The sequence below is a fragment of the Passer domesticus genome, chromosome 9 (genome assembly GCF_036417665.1).
Source record: "Passer domesticus isolate bPasDom1 chromosome 9, bPasDom1.hap1, whole genome shotgun sequence".
Taxonomy (NCBI): Eukaryota; Metazoa; Chordata; class Aves; order Passeriformes; family Passeridae; genus Passer; species Passer domesticus.
In genome coordinates this window covers 46281673-46299562 of record NC_087482.1, presented here as the reverse complement: position 1 = coordinate 46299562, position 17890 = coordinate 46281673, and the positions used below count along the sequence as shown (strand labels likewise).

The window sequence follows — 17890 nt, the reverse complement described above, 5'->3', positions numbered from 1 at the left end:
ATCTCTTTGTATGTTTTCTTAAGCCCTTTGAAATCTTGTTTTGAAAAGCAGGTTTCTTTCAGCAAATTCAAGTGATGCTGTGTTCAAAAGCTTCTTCAGTGGTGAAGCAAAGAGTTTAAAAGATGCAAGCATTAGTCATTTTCTCACATGGCAGGTGGCTGATTTTATATGTATTTGATCAGTGAAATGAGAGCTACTTTTGAAACATATTAGGTTGTTTGGATGGCACACCTCAATCAAACAAGGAGTGATGGGCTGAGCAGCAGCCAGAGTAGTCCTTTTTAGCAACTCTTAGCTAGTTCCTGCAAAAAAACCTTCCATTTTCCTAGTCATTTGGTAAATCTTTTTAATTCCTCTCTTATTTTCTTTTGTATTTTATAAAAGCAAAGAATTCTAGTGTGAGTGGATGGTGCTGTTGGTCTTTTAGGCTGTGAGAGGCTCTGGGAGCATGGGCTGCAGCCTGCGCTACTGTCCAACCCCTCAGTGCTGGGTTGCCTGCACATGGTTTAGATCAGCCTGGCTGCTCTGCTGATGGTGGATTACTGCTGTCTCCTTCAGTTTGTCCTGCCTATGTGGGAAAAGGATTCAGTGAAATGACAGTCTCTGTTCTGTGACATTCTTGCAAAGTTTGCCTGTCAGCTTATTGATGATATCAAAATGCAAGCAGTGTTTGTCTTACCGTTTCTCCCCTTTCCCAGATCAATTTAGTTGAAGCATTCTTGAAGTTTGATGGGGTTTTGTTTGTTTGCTTTTTGGAATACTAGTTTTCTGGTAAGCTAATTTTAGCTTGTTCAGGACACTGGTTCAGAGAGTCCTCTGAAAAACAGCCCTTAATAACAAAGGGGTCTGTGGAGGCTGGATATACTTTAGGTAGTTCCCTCTTGCAGGGAACATGGGAGGAGTCTGCCTGGAGCTGTGTCTGAAGCTTTTGCCTCTTGCCAACTGTTGCAACAATAGAGATAGTAATAAAGTAGTTGTGAAAAGCATGCACTCTCCTGGGCTGGTTAAGTTAGTCAAGCTATCTAGAGTTGCGAGAAAGAGACCTCATAATATTTTCAGGTTTATTTCTATATTGCCTCTCTCTTCATTGTGAGTGAACTCATGATACTTGTTTCAGGAGAATTTTAGGGAAAATTGTTCATTTGTTGATTTAAAACTGTAGTCCCTTTACTTCATGTATGAGCAGGGAGGTTGAACAGGCCTAAGCATATTAGGTAAATAATGTGGGAATATGGGGAAAGGTCTTTTCTCCCAACTGCACAGTTTGTCTGATGAAATGTTTGCCCGGAGTGGTGGTTTCCAAAGCGGAATGTGGGTAGGACAGTCCCCTGGAGTAGGAAGGAAATACTTTTTGGTTTGTTTTTATCTTTATTTTCCTTTATAGTTTGGATTTCTGTGTATGTTTTAAAATAAGCATATTGTATTAGTTGAGTAGTATATACAGATAGTTTATAAATAAGCATATATGTATTGGGAGTCCATGGTCAAACATTTTGTACTGATTGAGTCTGCAAAGTTTGGAAACCACTGGGATCACGTGGCAGGAGTGACAGGAAAATTGGAGACTGTTAATCTGATAGCATTCTGCTACAGCATTGTGCAGATGTGAGAGCAAGTTTAGGAGTCACTTTTTGGCATATAAGGGCCTGTGATTAGGTGAAGCAGCCACTTTCACCTGCAGCTGCTGTTCTCTGGAGCAGCATGTGGTGTGGAAGAGTGGCTGGGGATGGGGCCCCTGGCCTTGTCAGGCAGCTGGGGAGCCATCCTTGGTGCTGCTGGCTGTGCCCTTGGTGGCCTGAGGGATAGGGGCTGCACGGGCTTTCTTCCCTCCCTCTTGGAGAGAGGAGAGAGCGGGACTGGAGTCTGACAGAAGAAAACAAAATGAGGGAGGAAAGGCCACCTTTGGGAACTAAACCATCAGAGACCTCTGTGACCAGTTGAGTCTTGGTAGAGCTTAGTGAATTTCTAGCTGCTTTTTAATATTTGCACCATCTTGTGACAGACAATAACAATGTATAGTGTAGGTCTAAAGTGACACGGCCAAAGAAATACTGCTGTGGGGAATGAGATATAAAATGAGAGGGAGATGTGAGGGTCAATCCCTTGTACTGAAATCAGGTTGCACGTGCCTCTTTTCTGTTACTACCTTTGTCTTTTAGCAGGTAGTCTGTAGGAGGGGGGAAAAAAGATGGGCGGGAGAGTTGGACTCTTTCTTTTCCTGGAAAATTTTCACAGGTCGGGGTGGTGTACTTCATTTTATCTCCTGAGAGCAGGTAACAGCACTATCTCACAGTGTGGCACAAGAGTTGGAAGAGTTATTCATTAGTTTAGTGCCACCTTCCAAAAGCGGGGATCTCTATCCCTTCATGCCTCCAAGAGCCTGAAAGGTCAAGACTGCTGCAATATTGCTATGCAATCTGCATAATGTTGGGAGCTGTAAAAATCACATGAACTACATTTGACTTAATTTGCACGGGAAACAAAAAGTAAAAATTGGAAAATACAAATGTTGGTTTTTTTCACAGAGAACAACAGAAGGTTGTCTGATACTCCATGAAAAGCACTGTGTGTGTTTGCTGTATTAACAAAATGTCTTGCTGTTATTTTAGTCTTGAGACGTACTGTCTTGGCTATGCCATGTGTTTGTACATACTAGGTTTAAAGTATGTTGATGCCACTCGAAGTTACAAATTAATGGGAGACAGCTTCAGGTTAAATGCAGATGATTGTACAGCTTTAAATAATATATAGCAGCTTTTACTGAATTTTCAGTAGAGATGCAATGCATTTGTAAATCAACTCTATGTAAATTTTAAATCACTTACATGATTATTAACAGAGCTTCTTGGTTTGTAAAATCAGTAAAGCATAATGCAGTCATTTGGTAAATCATCCTTATAATAGATGTCAGTGCTGTTTTCTTTGGAGAAGCAGAAGCCAGCTTAACACTCAGGCTGCTTCATTGCTGGAATTTATGACTATAAACTAATGAGTTGTTAAGTTGCAAAAACTAACTCTTCTTTCAACAATTTGTATTGGAAAATTATTTACAACACACTTCAAATCAGAATCAGTAAAGGGCCAGGAAAAATCTGAAATCATTAGAGTAAACAAAGTTTGATGTAAATTCAAACTTTAAATACTGTCTTTACATTCTGAGGTATTTGAAGTTGTTTCACACAGTGTTACTTTAACCCTAAATTCTCCTATTTTATTTAACCTCACTGAGATTAGATTTACATAATGAAGCTTAAGAAATAGAAATAGTTTGTTTGAAGTGTCTGGCAGATAATGCTCAGTCATCAGGGCTGAGAGTCCTCCAGACCCCTGGGTTCTACCAAGCCTGCATGGATTGTCTCTACATCTAACTTTCACTTAATTTTTTTTTGTTGTTTTGTGCTCACTTTCTCAACACTTTGCCTATTTGTCTACTTCAGCTTCTTGTGATGTTATCTTTTAAATAAATTTTTTACCTTTTCCTTTTAATAAAGCCACACCAATTTCACTTCCTTGGTTTTGGTGTTTGCTGCTGACAGTGGTGCTACACTGACTCACCTTCCATCAGCAGGGAGTATTTCCTTCAAAATTATTTAAGAATTTCATAAATCCATCTATAATTAGAAAAATGTCACTGAGCTACAGCATTGATCCATCTGTTGTGAACATATGGGCTCTACAAGCTACAAGGAACAGAGAAAGAACTCATAGAATGGAAAAGTTGTGATTTAATTATGACAAGAACTACATAACATAGGATTTGTAGTCAACCAATATAACTGTTTTCTGGTTCCTGTCTTCCATCATTGTTTGCTTTGCTGGTACCTCCCCTGTCGTGACACAGCTTATTCCTGCTGGTGTTGGATGTGTGCCAGTGGCTCTGGGGCTCCTCTGCCCTGTCAGGTAACAGGTGTTGAGCTGCACAGGGCTGTGACCATGCCTTGATGTCACCTGTGTCACTGTGCTGGCACTGCTCTTGTGGCAGGAATTCTGCTCTGCTTTCCTTTCTTTCATTATTTTTCTCCCAGTATTGAGATCTGTGACAGTTAGGAAGAGTAGCGAACATTTTGTTTGCTTCACATGCTCTGTACCTGCTTACTAGGGCATTGAAGTGAGAGGTGATGGGCTCAGTCAGGGAGCTGCAGGCACTGCACACCCTTGTGTGCCATGCAGCCTTACTGCTTTTAGGATTTGACTGTGACTGCAGAAGGTTTTGCTATGAGTAGATGAAGGAAGTCAGCAGGCTTGCATTGCTGAGAAATTAGCCTTCATTTATATTTTATCAGAGGATTATGTTATCAGAGCATTATTCTATATGCTTTTGTGGGCTGCTGTGAAATTGTCAGTGCTTCTTATTGGAACAGCAGGAGCGTTACTTGTTGCAGAACTGTTTTGTCAGGCATGGATGAGCAGGAGCCCATGTGCTTCAGTCTTGCTTACTACTGAAGCTTAAAGACCTGTTAAACACATCTGGGCTATTTCCACATCTTCCATGTTTTGTGGAGTCAAGCCCTGCGTGTCATCCTTCTGTGCAAGGCTGCACAGTGATTGGAGTTTATGCTTGATGCTGCCTACATAAATGCTGTGTTGAGCTTAGCTAAAGCTTGTGATTTATTTGCTTGTTGGGTTGGTCCTGGTCGATGCTATTACATTTGCTTTTTAACAGTAGGTGCTATGTCTGAACACAGACACTTTCTTTGGAAAAGGAAACCTTATCAGGCTGGCCATATCCACGAGGTAAATTGCAGAAGCGCAAAGGGAAATTTTGTAATTAAATTCCAGGGTATGCTAAGAAACCAGGCCCGCCTCATGGGGCAGCTGTGGAAGGGCAGGGCTCAGAGCAGGGAAGCTCCAGGAACTGAGTTTTCCAGCCAGCTCCTCAGAGTCCCCTTCTGCCTGCATCACATGCAGAGTACTGTGTGCAAGGAAAAGATATGCGCAAGATATGGTCTTGATATTAGTTTGTCTTGCCTCTGTTCTGTCTTGGACTGTTTAAACTTCTGAAAGCTCCTATCCCATCACTGTTTTTTCCACCCCTTTTTTTCTTTGTTCCAGCTATATGAACCAGATGGAAGTTATCTTTCTTCATGTGCTGGGCACCATTTTGTCATTTACATTGCATTTTTAAAAATAGCTGTAGCCAATGTGTGTCTTTCACTCCTGATCCACAGTTTCTGGCATGTGAGATGTCTTCTTAGGCCTCATGCTTCCTTTTTCAGGAGCTTCCTCTTTCCCCAGCTTGCTTATTTCACATAGCAGGGTCATTTTCCAGCTGTCTCCTGATCAGATACACCTACACTTTCCTTTTCATGTCTATAAGCCCATTACACACACACACAACCTCCCCCACTAAACACTGTGCCAGAAAGCTTTGGAGGGTGATGTCCTCAAAATGTTGTATTGTTAACTGAAGCGGGGGGGGGGGGGGGTGTTGGGTTGGTTAGATGTTGATATTTTTTTCCCCTGCCAATGTTTTATGCGTGGATGCTGCCAGGTTTTGGAGACAGGAGTCCTTATTTCTTGTCTGTTCTGCAAAGCCCCTGGGCCAAGGTTGGACCCTGGGTGCTGGGGCCAGGCTGCAGTGTTACTGCACTGGCCCTGGGGCTCGCAGAGGCAACAGAGCTGCCTGCTCAGGCTGTTCAGAGAACTTAGAGGTTCTCTTGCCATACAACAAAAGCATCATACAATCTCTGCTTTAAGCACTGGTTTATGTGAAGAACAAGGTTAAGCCTAGAGCAGCTGTCAGAGTTTAGCAAGGGCTGTGATAGTCTCAGGTAAAGGTGGAAAACTCTGATGGTGGTGTAACTTTGCCTGTAAATAGGTTGACCTTGTGTTAACTCATGTTTGTATGTCTCTTCAGAATAATGAGTTTTGGATGAGCCTGATTCTGTGGTGCTGAGCTCCTCCACTCTCAGTGGGAATGAAGGACATTGAGTATTTTGTGGTGTAAGGGAGAATAAATTCTTAATAATCCTCTGCACACAACATGGTTTTAGTTCACAGTATTGTTCCATTCTCTCTTTTCTCAATTTGTTGTTGAAATAGAAGGGCAAATGCTATCCCAAAACAGCAGATCAGATTTTTCTGAATACCTCATTTACATATATTTGCATGTGAAATAATCCTGCCACATGTTGTTAGGCTTTGTATAGAAGCTGAGAAATGAGATTGTCATAGCATTGAAAGTGTAATAATTAAAATCTTACTGAGATACTTCAGTTGGGCTTTTATTTCAAGCAGTCTAAACATTCTTGCAGAGTTCTTTTCTTGTAGAGGCAGCCCACCGAGCTGAGAAAATCAGGATAGTGGTTGTTTGAAAATGGCTGAGCCTGCACCGATCTCATTTGGGTCTCATGTACTTATAAAGCTTTTTGTGGGGTAATTAATTATGTGTCCAGACCAGAACAATATTGATGTTTGAGAGATATGAAATTATTGGTACTTTGGTGAGCAGTTGTGCCCACATGAACTTTTATCCATGCTGTGACCCACATGCAGGGCCCAGTACCTGGCCTTGTGAAACCTCACTGTGATTTTTACCATTGAGGTCCCTGTATGGTTTGCTGTCACCTGGGCATGACACCAGTGTTGGTGCTGGAGCATGGCTGTAGTGAGGTCAGGTTATTCAGCTTGGGTTCTGGACAGGGAATTGGTTTGGAATGTTTGGTGGAAGCCCTTGGCTGACACCTTCTGGCATCACTGAGAAGACAGACCAACTTGGATTAATTTAGTATGAAGCCGTTTGGTGGATTTTTTGCTTTTTGCCTCCATAGGCCCAGACATTGTCAGGTTGCTGTTTGCTTGTCTTAGGGCTGCAGGGATGAGAGAACGGATTTAACTGTCCTGCAGTGGGATTCTCACAGAGCAGCTTTTCAAGGCTTCACTCACTTCAGTCCTACTGTATCCTGACACAACTTCACATGTCCTCATCCACTTGTTAGTTTTGACAATAAGTTTTCATAAATATTTCAAATATCTTTGGGTTTTGGTTATCAACTTAAATCTATATTCTGTTAATGTCCACATTTTAGAAAATTACTACATATACTTTTGGCATAAGTTTACAATCCAGTTTGCAGCTGCATCAATATTTTCCAGATGATGTTAATCCCATGGGTATCACAAACCTACCAGCAATAAGCTTGCTTTTCTTAATTACTTACAGTGACTCCTTCCAACTGTTCACACTGGTTTGCACACTGCATAACATAAACAAGACAGCAAGGTGACATTCTTTCAGTATATGTAGCACAGTTGTGAAAAAATGAACAGTTTCTCTCCAGCTGTAAATAGTCTTAGTGGTAACTTATTTGCCAGAATTTTTTTGCAAATTCTTCTGTCTTAAACACCATGCAAATACACCTGGGAGAACCACCTGTGAAAAGGCAAAAGATAAGAGTTTTTTATAACATTAAAACCATGCGGAAAGTCTACTGTGGCTGTGAAGAGTGTGTCCTGGATCTCTAAAAGATTACTTTGGCTTTAACCCATTTCCCCAAAGAACAAGCAATCTTTACACCATCTTCTAGTGTTGCCTCTCCTCTTCAGCTTGCATTTGTGGTGAGCGTTTGGTAATTTTTTTTTTTTTTGTAACTGATTGAAGTAAAACATTTTGTAGTTTTGGCTGTAAGGGACTGGAAATGCTAAAAATTATTTCACTTTCAGCATCGGCATCTGAGTAATGTTCAGCCAGCACCAACGTGCCCAGTTCCTGTGAAGGGAGAACTTGTTCTCTTTTGGGAGGGTGAAGCAGGAGCTACCCTGACAGCCAGGTGTACAAGAACCTCGATAGACAGTGCACAAAGAGCATTTCAGGACAGCAGGAATTTATCTCTTTCTTAAAAGTGGCCCTATACACCCCTGGAGCTGCAGCTCCAGGCTCCCAGCATATCCGAACAGGGTTGTGTCTCTGTGTCCAGGGCAGCTCTGGCTCCTGTGTGCCCGTGCCACTCTACTCTCAGGGGAAAAGTCAGCCCAGCATTTGTGCAGTGCAGGGTGATAGGGTTGCACTGTTTGTGTCTTGCTGCAAGATAAGATACTGGCAGATCACTGGGGTGGCTTAATTGCAAGTTGAGACAGGTCAGGAGTAGGCTGAGGGTTATTGCACAAGCTCAGAAATTAGTCTTCAGTTGCTTAATTGCCCCAGAAGCCCATTCTGTAGCGGGCACTCTTTTCCCTCTCTGGGAGCAGTGACCTTTGTGCAGCAGAGAGGGGCATTAGGCTCAGTCTTGTGGGTAAAGAATACAAATACACACACTCTATATGGGAAGAGCCAAGGGTCCCATCCTTATTAGTCTAGATCTATTTTTTTACAGAAGGAAAAGTATTATTGGTGTTCAAATGTTATATACACACTTCTTATTTTATAATCCCTTCCCTCCATTTACACTCACCCTTCCAGTGTTCCTCAGGTCCTACGGTTGATGATGTTGTTCTGGACAGGTGTTATCATCTCAAGTTGTCTGCAGCTAGTGCCTTCACTGGGAGGTTACATGGTTGCTCAATTACAAGGCTAAAAATGTAACCTTCTCTAGGCAGTGCTGTTAAAACTCAGTGCTACATCTTTTGCTGAGGTGGTTCAGCCATGATAGAGCAAGGTGTGTGCTGCAGCAGGTAGCAGAGCCACTGCAGATGTGTCATTGATGTTTTGACTGATCTTTCACAGTAGAATACCATCCAAGATTATCCCCAAATTTCTCTTAGGACTGGGGTCAATTTCAATAAAATCATGATTTTTAGCCATTGGAAAAGGGGCTGCACCATCTTTATCCTCATTAACTGCGGGGATGTCACCAAAGTGACAAATGCTTTGTTTGCCTGTTATTTACTGTACCAACACTGTCTATGATAGTTACAGTGCTAGTATCAAATTTCATGGCAACTCAAAAACATTTTAAGTAATTTCTAATTGTAGATTTGACTGTGATATATACCTTAGTTGTCAAGTTGTCATCCTTTGCAAAAGTTGTCATGAGTGCTTTCTGAAACAGTTATGTAGAAATTCTAAGTGTAATTTAGTTGGAAATTAATGATAAAGTAATAAAACCCAGGCTTTTGCTTTGCAGTGGCCCATACAGGAAGTGGGCAGCAGAGAGGAGAGATGTTGAGTGGTACCATGACACTCTGCCAGGGTGCTAGGATCAGGCAGGGTTGTGGCACCACTGGGTGTGTTTATCTGCCTTGTGCAGTTGCAGGTGGAAGTCCTGAATAAAAGAGCTAATCTAATCTCCTGGTTCCAAATGGTGTGCAGGAAGGAAGCATATTTTACTGAGGCATGTTCAAATATTTTACAACTATGGGAATGCTGTAACTTTCCTGATGAGAAGTGGAAATCTGTTGTACTCGAGCAGCAAACTTGTGCTGGCCAGGAACAGAAATATGGTCCCTGAAAAAAATGAAGTAATTTTTACTCTAAGCAGTGCAATGCTGCCTGTGTCCCACTTTCTGCGAGTACTGAATATGGGCAGGACAGGTGAGTCTTATCCAAAGTAAGACTGCCTAAACAAAAGTAGACATGGAGGCCTGGGTTAGCTGTGTTCGGGACTGAGAGAGGCGAAGGTGTGCTGATGGTGGCTGCATCCTGTCAGCAGCCAAGCTGCTGCAGTGGGGGACGTGGGCTTCTTTTTCCTCTCAGTCAACTTCATTTGTGAACTTGTTGAGAATTTTCTTAGGAGGACATGGCATCTTTTAAATACGTGAGTTTCTGGTGATCCTTAAATGTGAAGGGCTTTGATATACCCCAAATCTGGAAGTGCTCATGGTAAGGTGGGAGGCTTGGAGCAATCTGGTCTAGTGGAAGGCATCCCTGCCAGCAGCAGTGGGGTGGAATGAGATGGTTTCTGAAATGCTACCCCAGTCAGTGACGGGAAGAGGTGCTGGGCTGTTCTGGCGGAGGTGCAGGTGCTCTCCCGGCAGGTGCGGCGCTCTCCCGCAGGTGTTCTCCCGGCAGGTGCGGTGTTCTCCCGGCAGGTGCGGCGCTCTCCCGCAGGTGCTCTCCCGGCAGGTGCGGCGCTCTCCCGGCAGGTGCGGCGCTCTCCCGCAGGTGTTCTCCCGGCAGTGCGGCGCTCTCCCGCAGGTGCGGCGGGTCCTGCCCGCTCAGCGCACAGCGGCGCTCCGGCCCGCAGAGGGCGCCGCGGGAGCGGGGAGCCCGCTCCGGGAGCGGGGTGTCTGATAACGCGGGGCAGGGAACTCGGAGAGAGCTCCAGCGCTGCCTCCTACAGCAGCCCATACCTGCTGCGTGCGGAGACCTGGGGCTCGCTGTCATGAATCCAGAGCACTGAGGTGTCTTTAAGTGTTTTATTTCAAAATACATATAAAAGAAGTTGAAAGGGTTGATCCTGAGAACGTGTAGGTTTCAAAACATGAAATTTTAATCTTCCAAACCTTCTGCAATAAGAAAATGTCTCTCCTGTTGGTGATCTCAAAAGGTCCCTCTGTAAGAGTTATCAGGAAGATGCCTTCCTGTTCATTTACATATGTCAAGCATTGATGTAACATTCATACATACGTATTTCTCCTAGCTTTATATGGTTCTAAAAGATAATTTTTAAAAACCGCTAAATACTGTGTATTTGATATACAAGTAAAAAGCTGTAGAAGATCTCTGTGAGAGGGATATTAAAATAAATAATTCTCTTCTTTACTGAGCATTTTTGAAAATAAATTAATTTACAAGATATTTTGTACCAAAGATTAATTCTAATTGTGTTTTGTGTTCTCATGAAAGGCTATCAGGCAGAGGCACTAGTTCATTATGTCAATTTCATTTTAAATTTGAAAATAAAATGTAGTGCCTTTTACTGAAATCTTGCTTTTTCTCCCTGCTTTTTCATCATGTTCCTGAATAAAAACAGAACAATTCACCAATTAAGCTATTGCACAGGAATTAACTGCTGTAGGAAGGTAATATTAGGGAAAAAAGTGGCAATAGCCCAGCAACAGGGGACTAAGGCATGTGTTCAGAACAGGAGCCATTAATTAACTGAAGATCATAAGCATCAGTTTGGAAATGCTGAATGTGAGGCCTTGGCTCCAGAGACAAAGGAGAATTTTGCTACCATCGATTTTGCTAATCTGGCCGTCCCATCTCGGTCTGATGTGGATTATATCCCAGCCAAGCTGGCTCCAGTCCTTATCTGTATCTCTGTGACCCAGACTCTGAGCCACAGGAGCCTGTTGGGGAAAGGGAGAGCTGAGTGTCTGTGGAGGAAATGAGGCACCCTGAGTCCGAGGTGCAGGACAGTGGGTAGTCCTCAGGACCTTGGGCACCGAGCCCAGCGGGTGAGAGGCTGATTACCCAGAGCCATTGGTATCTTCTGTCAGGCAGCATGGAAGCAGGGAGGTTTGGGTGCAGCAGATAAGGTGAGCAGCTGGCTGTCCAGGCTCCAGCGCTTTACTCCAGTGCTGTGGTGGCTGCCACACTGCATCACTGACTGACTGCATAAGTGCACGCTCTCACACTCTCTTGCACTCCCATGCTATTCACTCACTCTTACACTCTCTCATCTCACACACACTTGCCCTGTTGGTCTCTGCAGAATGGGCACGTGAGCTTTCCCGGGCGCACAGCTGTTCAAGGTGGTGGTATGGATTTTCTGCAGTAGGAATTGAACGGTGTGCATGAGGCTTCTGAATATAGCCAAACTGCAGAACAAGAAGTACTGACCCAGTTCAGGGAGGAGGAGGATGCAGCTGCTAGACGCAAAATCCCCATAGCATCTGGTGTCTCCTCTGCCAGTACAAGGAGGTGCTTCTAGTGTCCCAGTCCTTTTAGTTTTCTGTGCAGTCAGCTCTCCATGGTCATCACAAAACTGAGGCCTAGTAACTGGGTAATGTACTTTCTGTATATTACAAAAAAAGGAGAGCATTTTGAAAAGGAGCCCAAGTTCTGTCAGGGAATACTTTTGCTGTCCAGAACGTGTCTGCATTCAATATCCCCGAGGTACCCCTGGCTGGGAAGAATGCTGCTGAATCCTGCTCTCATTTTACAGTTGGGATTTCAGTACTGAAGAATGCATCTATTGATGTTACTTTTGGATGACAGTTATAGAATAAACACCTCTGTTTAATCTTCATGTAACTTTCCCTTCAACATCTAAAGAACCACACTGACTGTTCTCATAACCTTCCATGGCCCAACTGCAAATGTCTCTTCTATCTCTAGTGTCTAGATCACCTGATGACCTTAAAATAGGCTAGAAACATTTGCCTTAACAAGGCAAAGATTCTGGCCTAAGACCCCTTCCTTTTTCTACAAGACTCTGCAATCATGCATGGCAGGAATCTGTACTTACCTATTACCTGCCATTGGGAAGGATTTTGTATGGAGTTAATGCACAGCTGACTCCTAACAGCCGGGTCATGCATACGGTGCTGTCTGGAGCCCCAGATTTGTCCTAGCTGAAGCTACAACGGTCCCTTTAGCCACTGGGTAAAGGTACTTGGTACCCGGTGAAGCCACTTGGTACCAGTGAAGCTGAGGTCTGAGGAGAGTGCTAGTGAGCACTCTCCTGGGTAATCCAGTGCTGATACAGAGTCAAGGCTCATCAGGGACATGCTCTGGTATGGGAGCTGTTCCTTATCCAGTAGATTTGCTGATATTTACTGAGAAACTATATTTCTCTGTAGATAAGGCCATGTACTGGAGTGATCAAGCCACGGCCATTTCAGTGTGGTGCAAAAAGGAAGCCTTTCCTATTGCATGCAGGAGGCCATTACAAAATGAGTTGGAAATAAAATCCTAAGAAGTCCAAAACTAAAATGGTGAGACAGGACTATTTCAGAAATAGACTGGTTTCCAGAGATTTTTAGCTCCTCATTGTGTTTGGGGTTTTCCTCCTTCATGTATGACCATCCTGGCAGCTGCCCGAGCCCAGGCATTGAGAGCCGGCTCCCTCTGCACAGCCCAGGCTGGCACTGTGTGTGTCCTGGCTGCTGGACTCCTGCAGCCCCTCGGATCATTGCTGCCAAGCCAGGCTGGAGCCCTGCAATCCCTGTTCTGCAAGATTGTACTGTGTCCCTCGCTCACCAGAGCTGTGAGCAGAGGAATCCTGGAAGGCTTTCAGGATCCGAAAGCCACTCTTGCCACGGCGTTTGAAGAACTGCAAGTGTACCTGCTTTATCACACATCTGTATTGCATATTTATGGCGGGCAGGGAGAACTACTTTCTTGAATTATTTCCTAGTGATTGCAGCGGGGTCTTCTGTGCTGATTCCGGGGGCAGAGTTGACACTCCCGTGCCACAATGTGCCAAGGCAGCGGGAGCTGCGCGGGGCCCGCGTCCGGTGTGGCTCGGCCGGAGCGCTGGGTCGGGCTCGCCCTTCAGGGGGCCGCGGGGCGGGCGCAGCGCTCGCCGGAGCCCCGCAGGGCCGGGCCTTGCCGGCGGCGGGCGGCGCCGGGGCGGTGCCGGGTGTGTCCGTAGCCGCCCCTCGCAGCGTCAGGCGGGAGCGCCGCGCCCCGCACTGCCCTGCCCTGTCCTGTACGGCCCGGCCCGGCCCAGCGCCGGGCTCCTCGGGGCAGCGCTGGGCCAGGACACGGCCCGGCGCCCGAGGATGCGCTGAGCGCCGCCGGCTGCCGCCCCTCGCCCGCCGCGCCCCGCGCTGCCCGGGCCCGCGGCGGACCATGGTGCAGCGCTTCAGCCTGCGCAGGCAGCTCTCGAAGGTGGGTGCGAGCCGCGGGTCCCGCAGAGCCGCGCCCGTGCAGGAGCCCCTCCGCCTTTGTTCGCGCCGGCACGGACACAAAGGCTCGGCGGGCGGGGGTCCGCCGATACCGCAGCGGTGCCGGTCTGGGAGTCAGCGCAGGCTCCGCGCGGGAGGGGACAGCGGAACTAGCGGGTGTGCCCGGGAGGTGCCTGTGAGAGCGCTCACGCGTGTGCTTTGTCCTGGGCAGAAGGTCCTTAGCGGTGTGAGCCGTGCCAGTGACATACCTGCGGGGACGGGGGAGCATGCCCTGCCCTGTGCAGGCTCAATAGCCCGCACTGGCAGCACGGAGCTTCAGAACAAAGGAGCTGCCGTGCACAGGTTTTGCTGTTCATTAATTGAAAGTGTTCGACTTTGTTTTAAGAAGCTGCTTTAAGAGTGAGAATAGTTAATCCAAGTAGGTTGTAGATTGTCACTGAATTCAGTGCATGTAGTTGGAAAAAACCCATCCATGAATAAAAGTGAGTCTGTGTAGGACACTGCAGGTACAAACTGTTCTAGAGCTGCCAGCACAGCCCTGTTTGTACACCATTTGTACACCATTCCCAGTGAGCAGACTTGACTATGGATGTAGGAGTTACAGTATTGGACTCTTAGAAGGCAAGCTGAACTTTCACATTACATTTAAGCTGTCCTTCTCTGTCCCTCCCACCCCCTTGTGTGTCTTTGTAAAGGTTTTAAAACACAGTCATCAGAATTCTATAATGCTGTCGTCAGCATTTAAAATGGGTCAGAATTCATATCCTGCAAACTGTCTTGGGAAAAGCCACAGCTTTGCAATAATGTGGTATCTTTCTAATTAATTTGTAAATTTTTTTACTACCTTCTCATCTTAAAGAAACTGATGTGGCCATTTCAGGGAAAAGTGAAACTTGCATCTTTTAAAGGTTTGCCTTTTTACGTGTCAGGCTGTGTCTGCAAGCAGAAGTCTCCACAGACACTCTGGAGTTTATTCTTCCCCTCAAAAGAGACTTGATCTAGTTAGTAATGAACTTTGTATCTAAGCTTTATTTATGTAGGGCAGCAAAAATAGTTTTAAATGAACCCATTTGGATAACTCCATTTTAATCCTTGTCTTTCTAGGTGGGCAGGGTGATTTGGAAAAATGTTTTCACTGATTTTTTTACTCTAGGAGAACTATTTTCAATTTGTTTTTCTGGCTCTGTCCATTTTTGTGTTGTCTGACACAATTGTGTCTTGCACTGCATTAGCTCTGATTATGTCAAACCTACTTTATACAGTTGTCTAGCCCTGACATATTCTTGACTTCTCTGTTTTAATTGTAAAAGTTGCACATCTCTTATAGCATGGTGAACTGAAGGAGCTTGGTTTGTGTTTACCAAAACAAAAAGCATAGTTGTGTGAACAATTGGAAGGGATTATGTTTATCTCAGTTTGGATATAGGATGAGAACCCTGTCTGCTCACCGTGCTTTAGATAGGACTGGGAAGTCCCTGTGTGTTGGAGTCCTTGGTGGAAGAGAGGCAAATGGTGCTAAAAACCACCTTTTGTCTGCTAGAAGGAAAGCATAGAAAATATGTATGATTTTGCTGATACCTTTATCAGCTGAAGTGCAATGACTGCCAGACTGTGTAAAAATGAACCAGAACTTTATTAGTATTTCTTGTGTGAAAACCTTGGTTCTGTTATAGATGATAACTTACACTTCAGAGTTGGCAAATCCTTTTGTAGGACTGGAGCACCTGCTCCCAGGGTGTGTCCACTTCCTGTGTGAAATTGGACATTATTATGTGGCATGCCTGTGTTATGCAGCTGCAAGGTCAAAATTGCAATTTCTAACCACATTTAATGGTGGAGGTTTCAAATAGAATGGGGCTGTGCAGATTTGAGAGCTGCAAACTGAAAAATGCTGCCACCAGTGCTTATAAAACTTGAGCAAAGAAAAAGTAGGACTTCATGCAGGAAGGAGAAATATGGCCTCATGATCCAGGCTTTAATCTCCAAGATCTGCTTTTCCATGGGGCTATTTGCACTGCATGGCTTCCATCAAATCATTTCAGTTTTCCCACTCTCCATCTTCCTCCTATGAATGAGGTTAATGCCTTTCTCTTATTTACATAATGGCTATCCAGTTTTAAAATACTATTCTGAAGAGGGCTGTGTAAGCATTTAACTGTATCTTAATTTATGAAATGTTTGCATTTGATAACCAGTTTCCCCTGGCCAAATTTGGTTTGTTCACTTTGTCATCCTCGGGTTTTGTAGGAGGTCTCCATGCCTTTTTTTTTTTCTTTTTTCATGTTTTCCCTTCCTCTTTTAAGTATCCAAGGTGTTTTCAGAGTATATTGGTTCAAACTGCTCTCTATCTTGTACTGTTTGGAAGTTCTTGGAGACCCTGCAGTTAGTCACCTAAGATCTCAAGAAGTGCAGTTGCTGGTGCATTTGGAGAAATCCTTCACTGTTGGGGTGATAGTACAGAAGTGTATCCAGCTGTTACACAACTTGAATTTGTTCAGATGTTTTAGCTGGGTTTATGGAAGGAGAATAATGGAGACAAATTGAACTGTATTTGAGGATGTTTTCCTAAGTTATCATGCATCCCCTTTTTCAAAAGTTGGGATTTGCCTATTCTTTCAGTAATATTTGCTCAGTGTTCCCAAAATGGAGGGAGCTGACTTGCTCACCATACAGCAACCTATTCATATGGACAGGAAAAGTAAAGGAGCAAGATGGCTTTTTGGTTTTGGGTGTTTGGTTGGTTGGTTTTGTTGTTGGTTTTGTTTGTTTGTTTTGGCTTTTTCCTAACTTGAGATATGGTTTGGATCTCCCTGAGATCAACTGGTATTTGAATAGGGAGTTCAGCATAGAAAACATTCCTTTCTTGAGTTCTCAGCTTTGATACAATTTAAAATAGACAGGAAGAATTGCTAAGGAAACAAGGTTCATGTCCTTCAAAGATTTGCTGTGAAAGTTTTGGTATGCATGAAATAGAAAACTGTATTTGGATTTGAAATATAAGTAATAAAATATTTCAGCAGCATATTATAATTGCTGTTGTTTGAGCTTTGTGATAGGGCATTCAAAGAGCACACACTTAGCAAGAACGGAATCCAAGATTGCCAGAATGCAAACTGAAATTTTGCTACAAGAAGGTTTTTGTTCAGTTTTTTTCCTGGAGTGCCCTTGGTAAATGTTCAACTGCAGAAAAATATTTTCTCTGTGTTATCTTCACATTTTGTGGTTTTACTTAACTCTTGGAAGCCTGTGAACACTGAAGTCATGTCCGGAAAATCTGTAACTTGTAAAAGTCTCCATTCTTAGAATCACTAACTTCTTCCAAAGAAAAAGAAATGTTGGAGTGCTTCAGATGGCACAGGATGGTCTTTGTGCAGGCACAGTTTGTGCTTGTTCAGGCATGTCTGCCTCGGAAGTGCACTGAGACCCACTGCCTACACTGTGGTGTGAGAGGTCCCAGGATCCTGTCGATAGTTGACAAAAGCTTACAGGGGAAAGAAATATTTCTATCATCGGAAAGAAATAATTTCAGCCTGCTGGCATTGGCAACAGGAGGAGAGGAAATGAAGAGCTCCAAGTTGATGGGGAGGTGGTGTTTCACTGGAGCCTGAACTGCAAATACTGGTGCAGAACTGCTGCCCAAAGGTCATCAGTGTCTGGAACTGATGGAGTGGGACTAAAGTTTCTTTTCTGCCCACCAGAAAGAATATAGGATTTTAATAGCTTGTGTGAAAAGTAGAGGAAGAAGAAAATACTGCTTTTCATGTCAGAAGAGAGCAAAAAAGCTGAAGACTCTGCAAAGGTTATAGATTGTTATAGATTTAAATAATTGGGTCACAAACTGCTGTGCAAGGAGTTTTCCTTGGCCACTGAAGTTCAGTCACAGTGCACGTAGTGTGGCTGAATCTCCTGTTTTTCCAGACCCAGATGAGGAATCCTTGGATAGGTGTTCCCCTACAGCCCCACGTGGAGTACTGGCAGGACTTGGGCACCACAGAGCTCTGTGGCCTCAGTGCTACAGGTTTCTCCTAGCAAATTCCTGTGGTGTGGCTGGCTGTCGAAACCAGAAAGCTGGTTGCTACAGGTTTTTTGGTTTCAGAGCTCATCAGCTATTGTTCAGCTGTTTTTCACACTGAACAAATTATAAACATCTGCATTAAAGGGAAATCCTTCCCATGTAGAGTCTGGTTTGGAGGGGCCCTTGTTTTTCTGTTACATA

General features: G+C 44.3%; 1 protein-coding gene across 8 annotated transcripts in view; it reads left to right on the top strand.

The window, feature by feature from the left end:
- TMCC1 (transmembrane and coiled-coil domain family 1) overlaps positions 1 to 17890 on the top strand; it is a 64684-nt gene that overhangs the window by 14305 nt on the left and 32489 nt on the right. The window contains exon 1 of one of the 8 annotated variants that reach the window (XM_064433198.1): positions 13604 to 13657. The exons of the other annotated variants lie outside the window; for them this stretch is intronic. Within the exon in view, the coding sequence (XP_064289268.1) occupies positions 13619 to 13657 (39 nt within the window). The 5' untranslated portion in view covers positions 13604 to 13618. Of the gene's footprint in view, positions 1 to 13603; positions 13658 to 17890 lie in introns of those variants that run through there. 8 annotated transcript variants of the gene reach the window in all.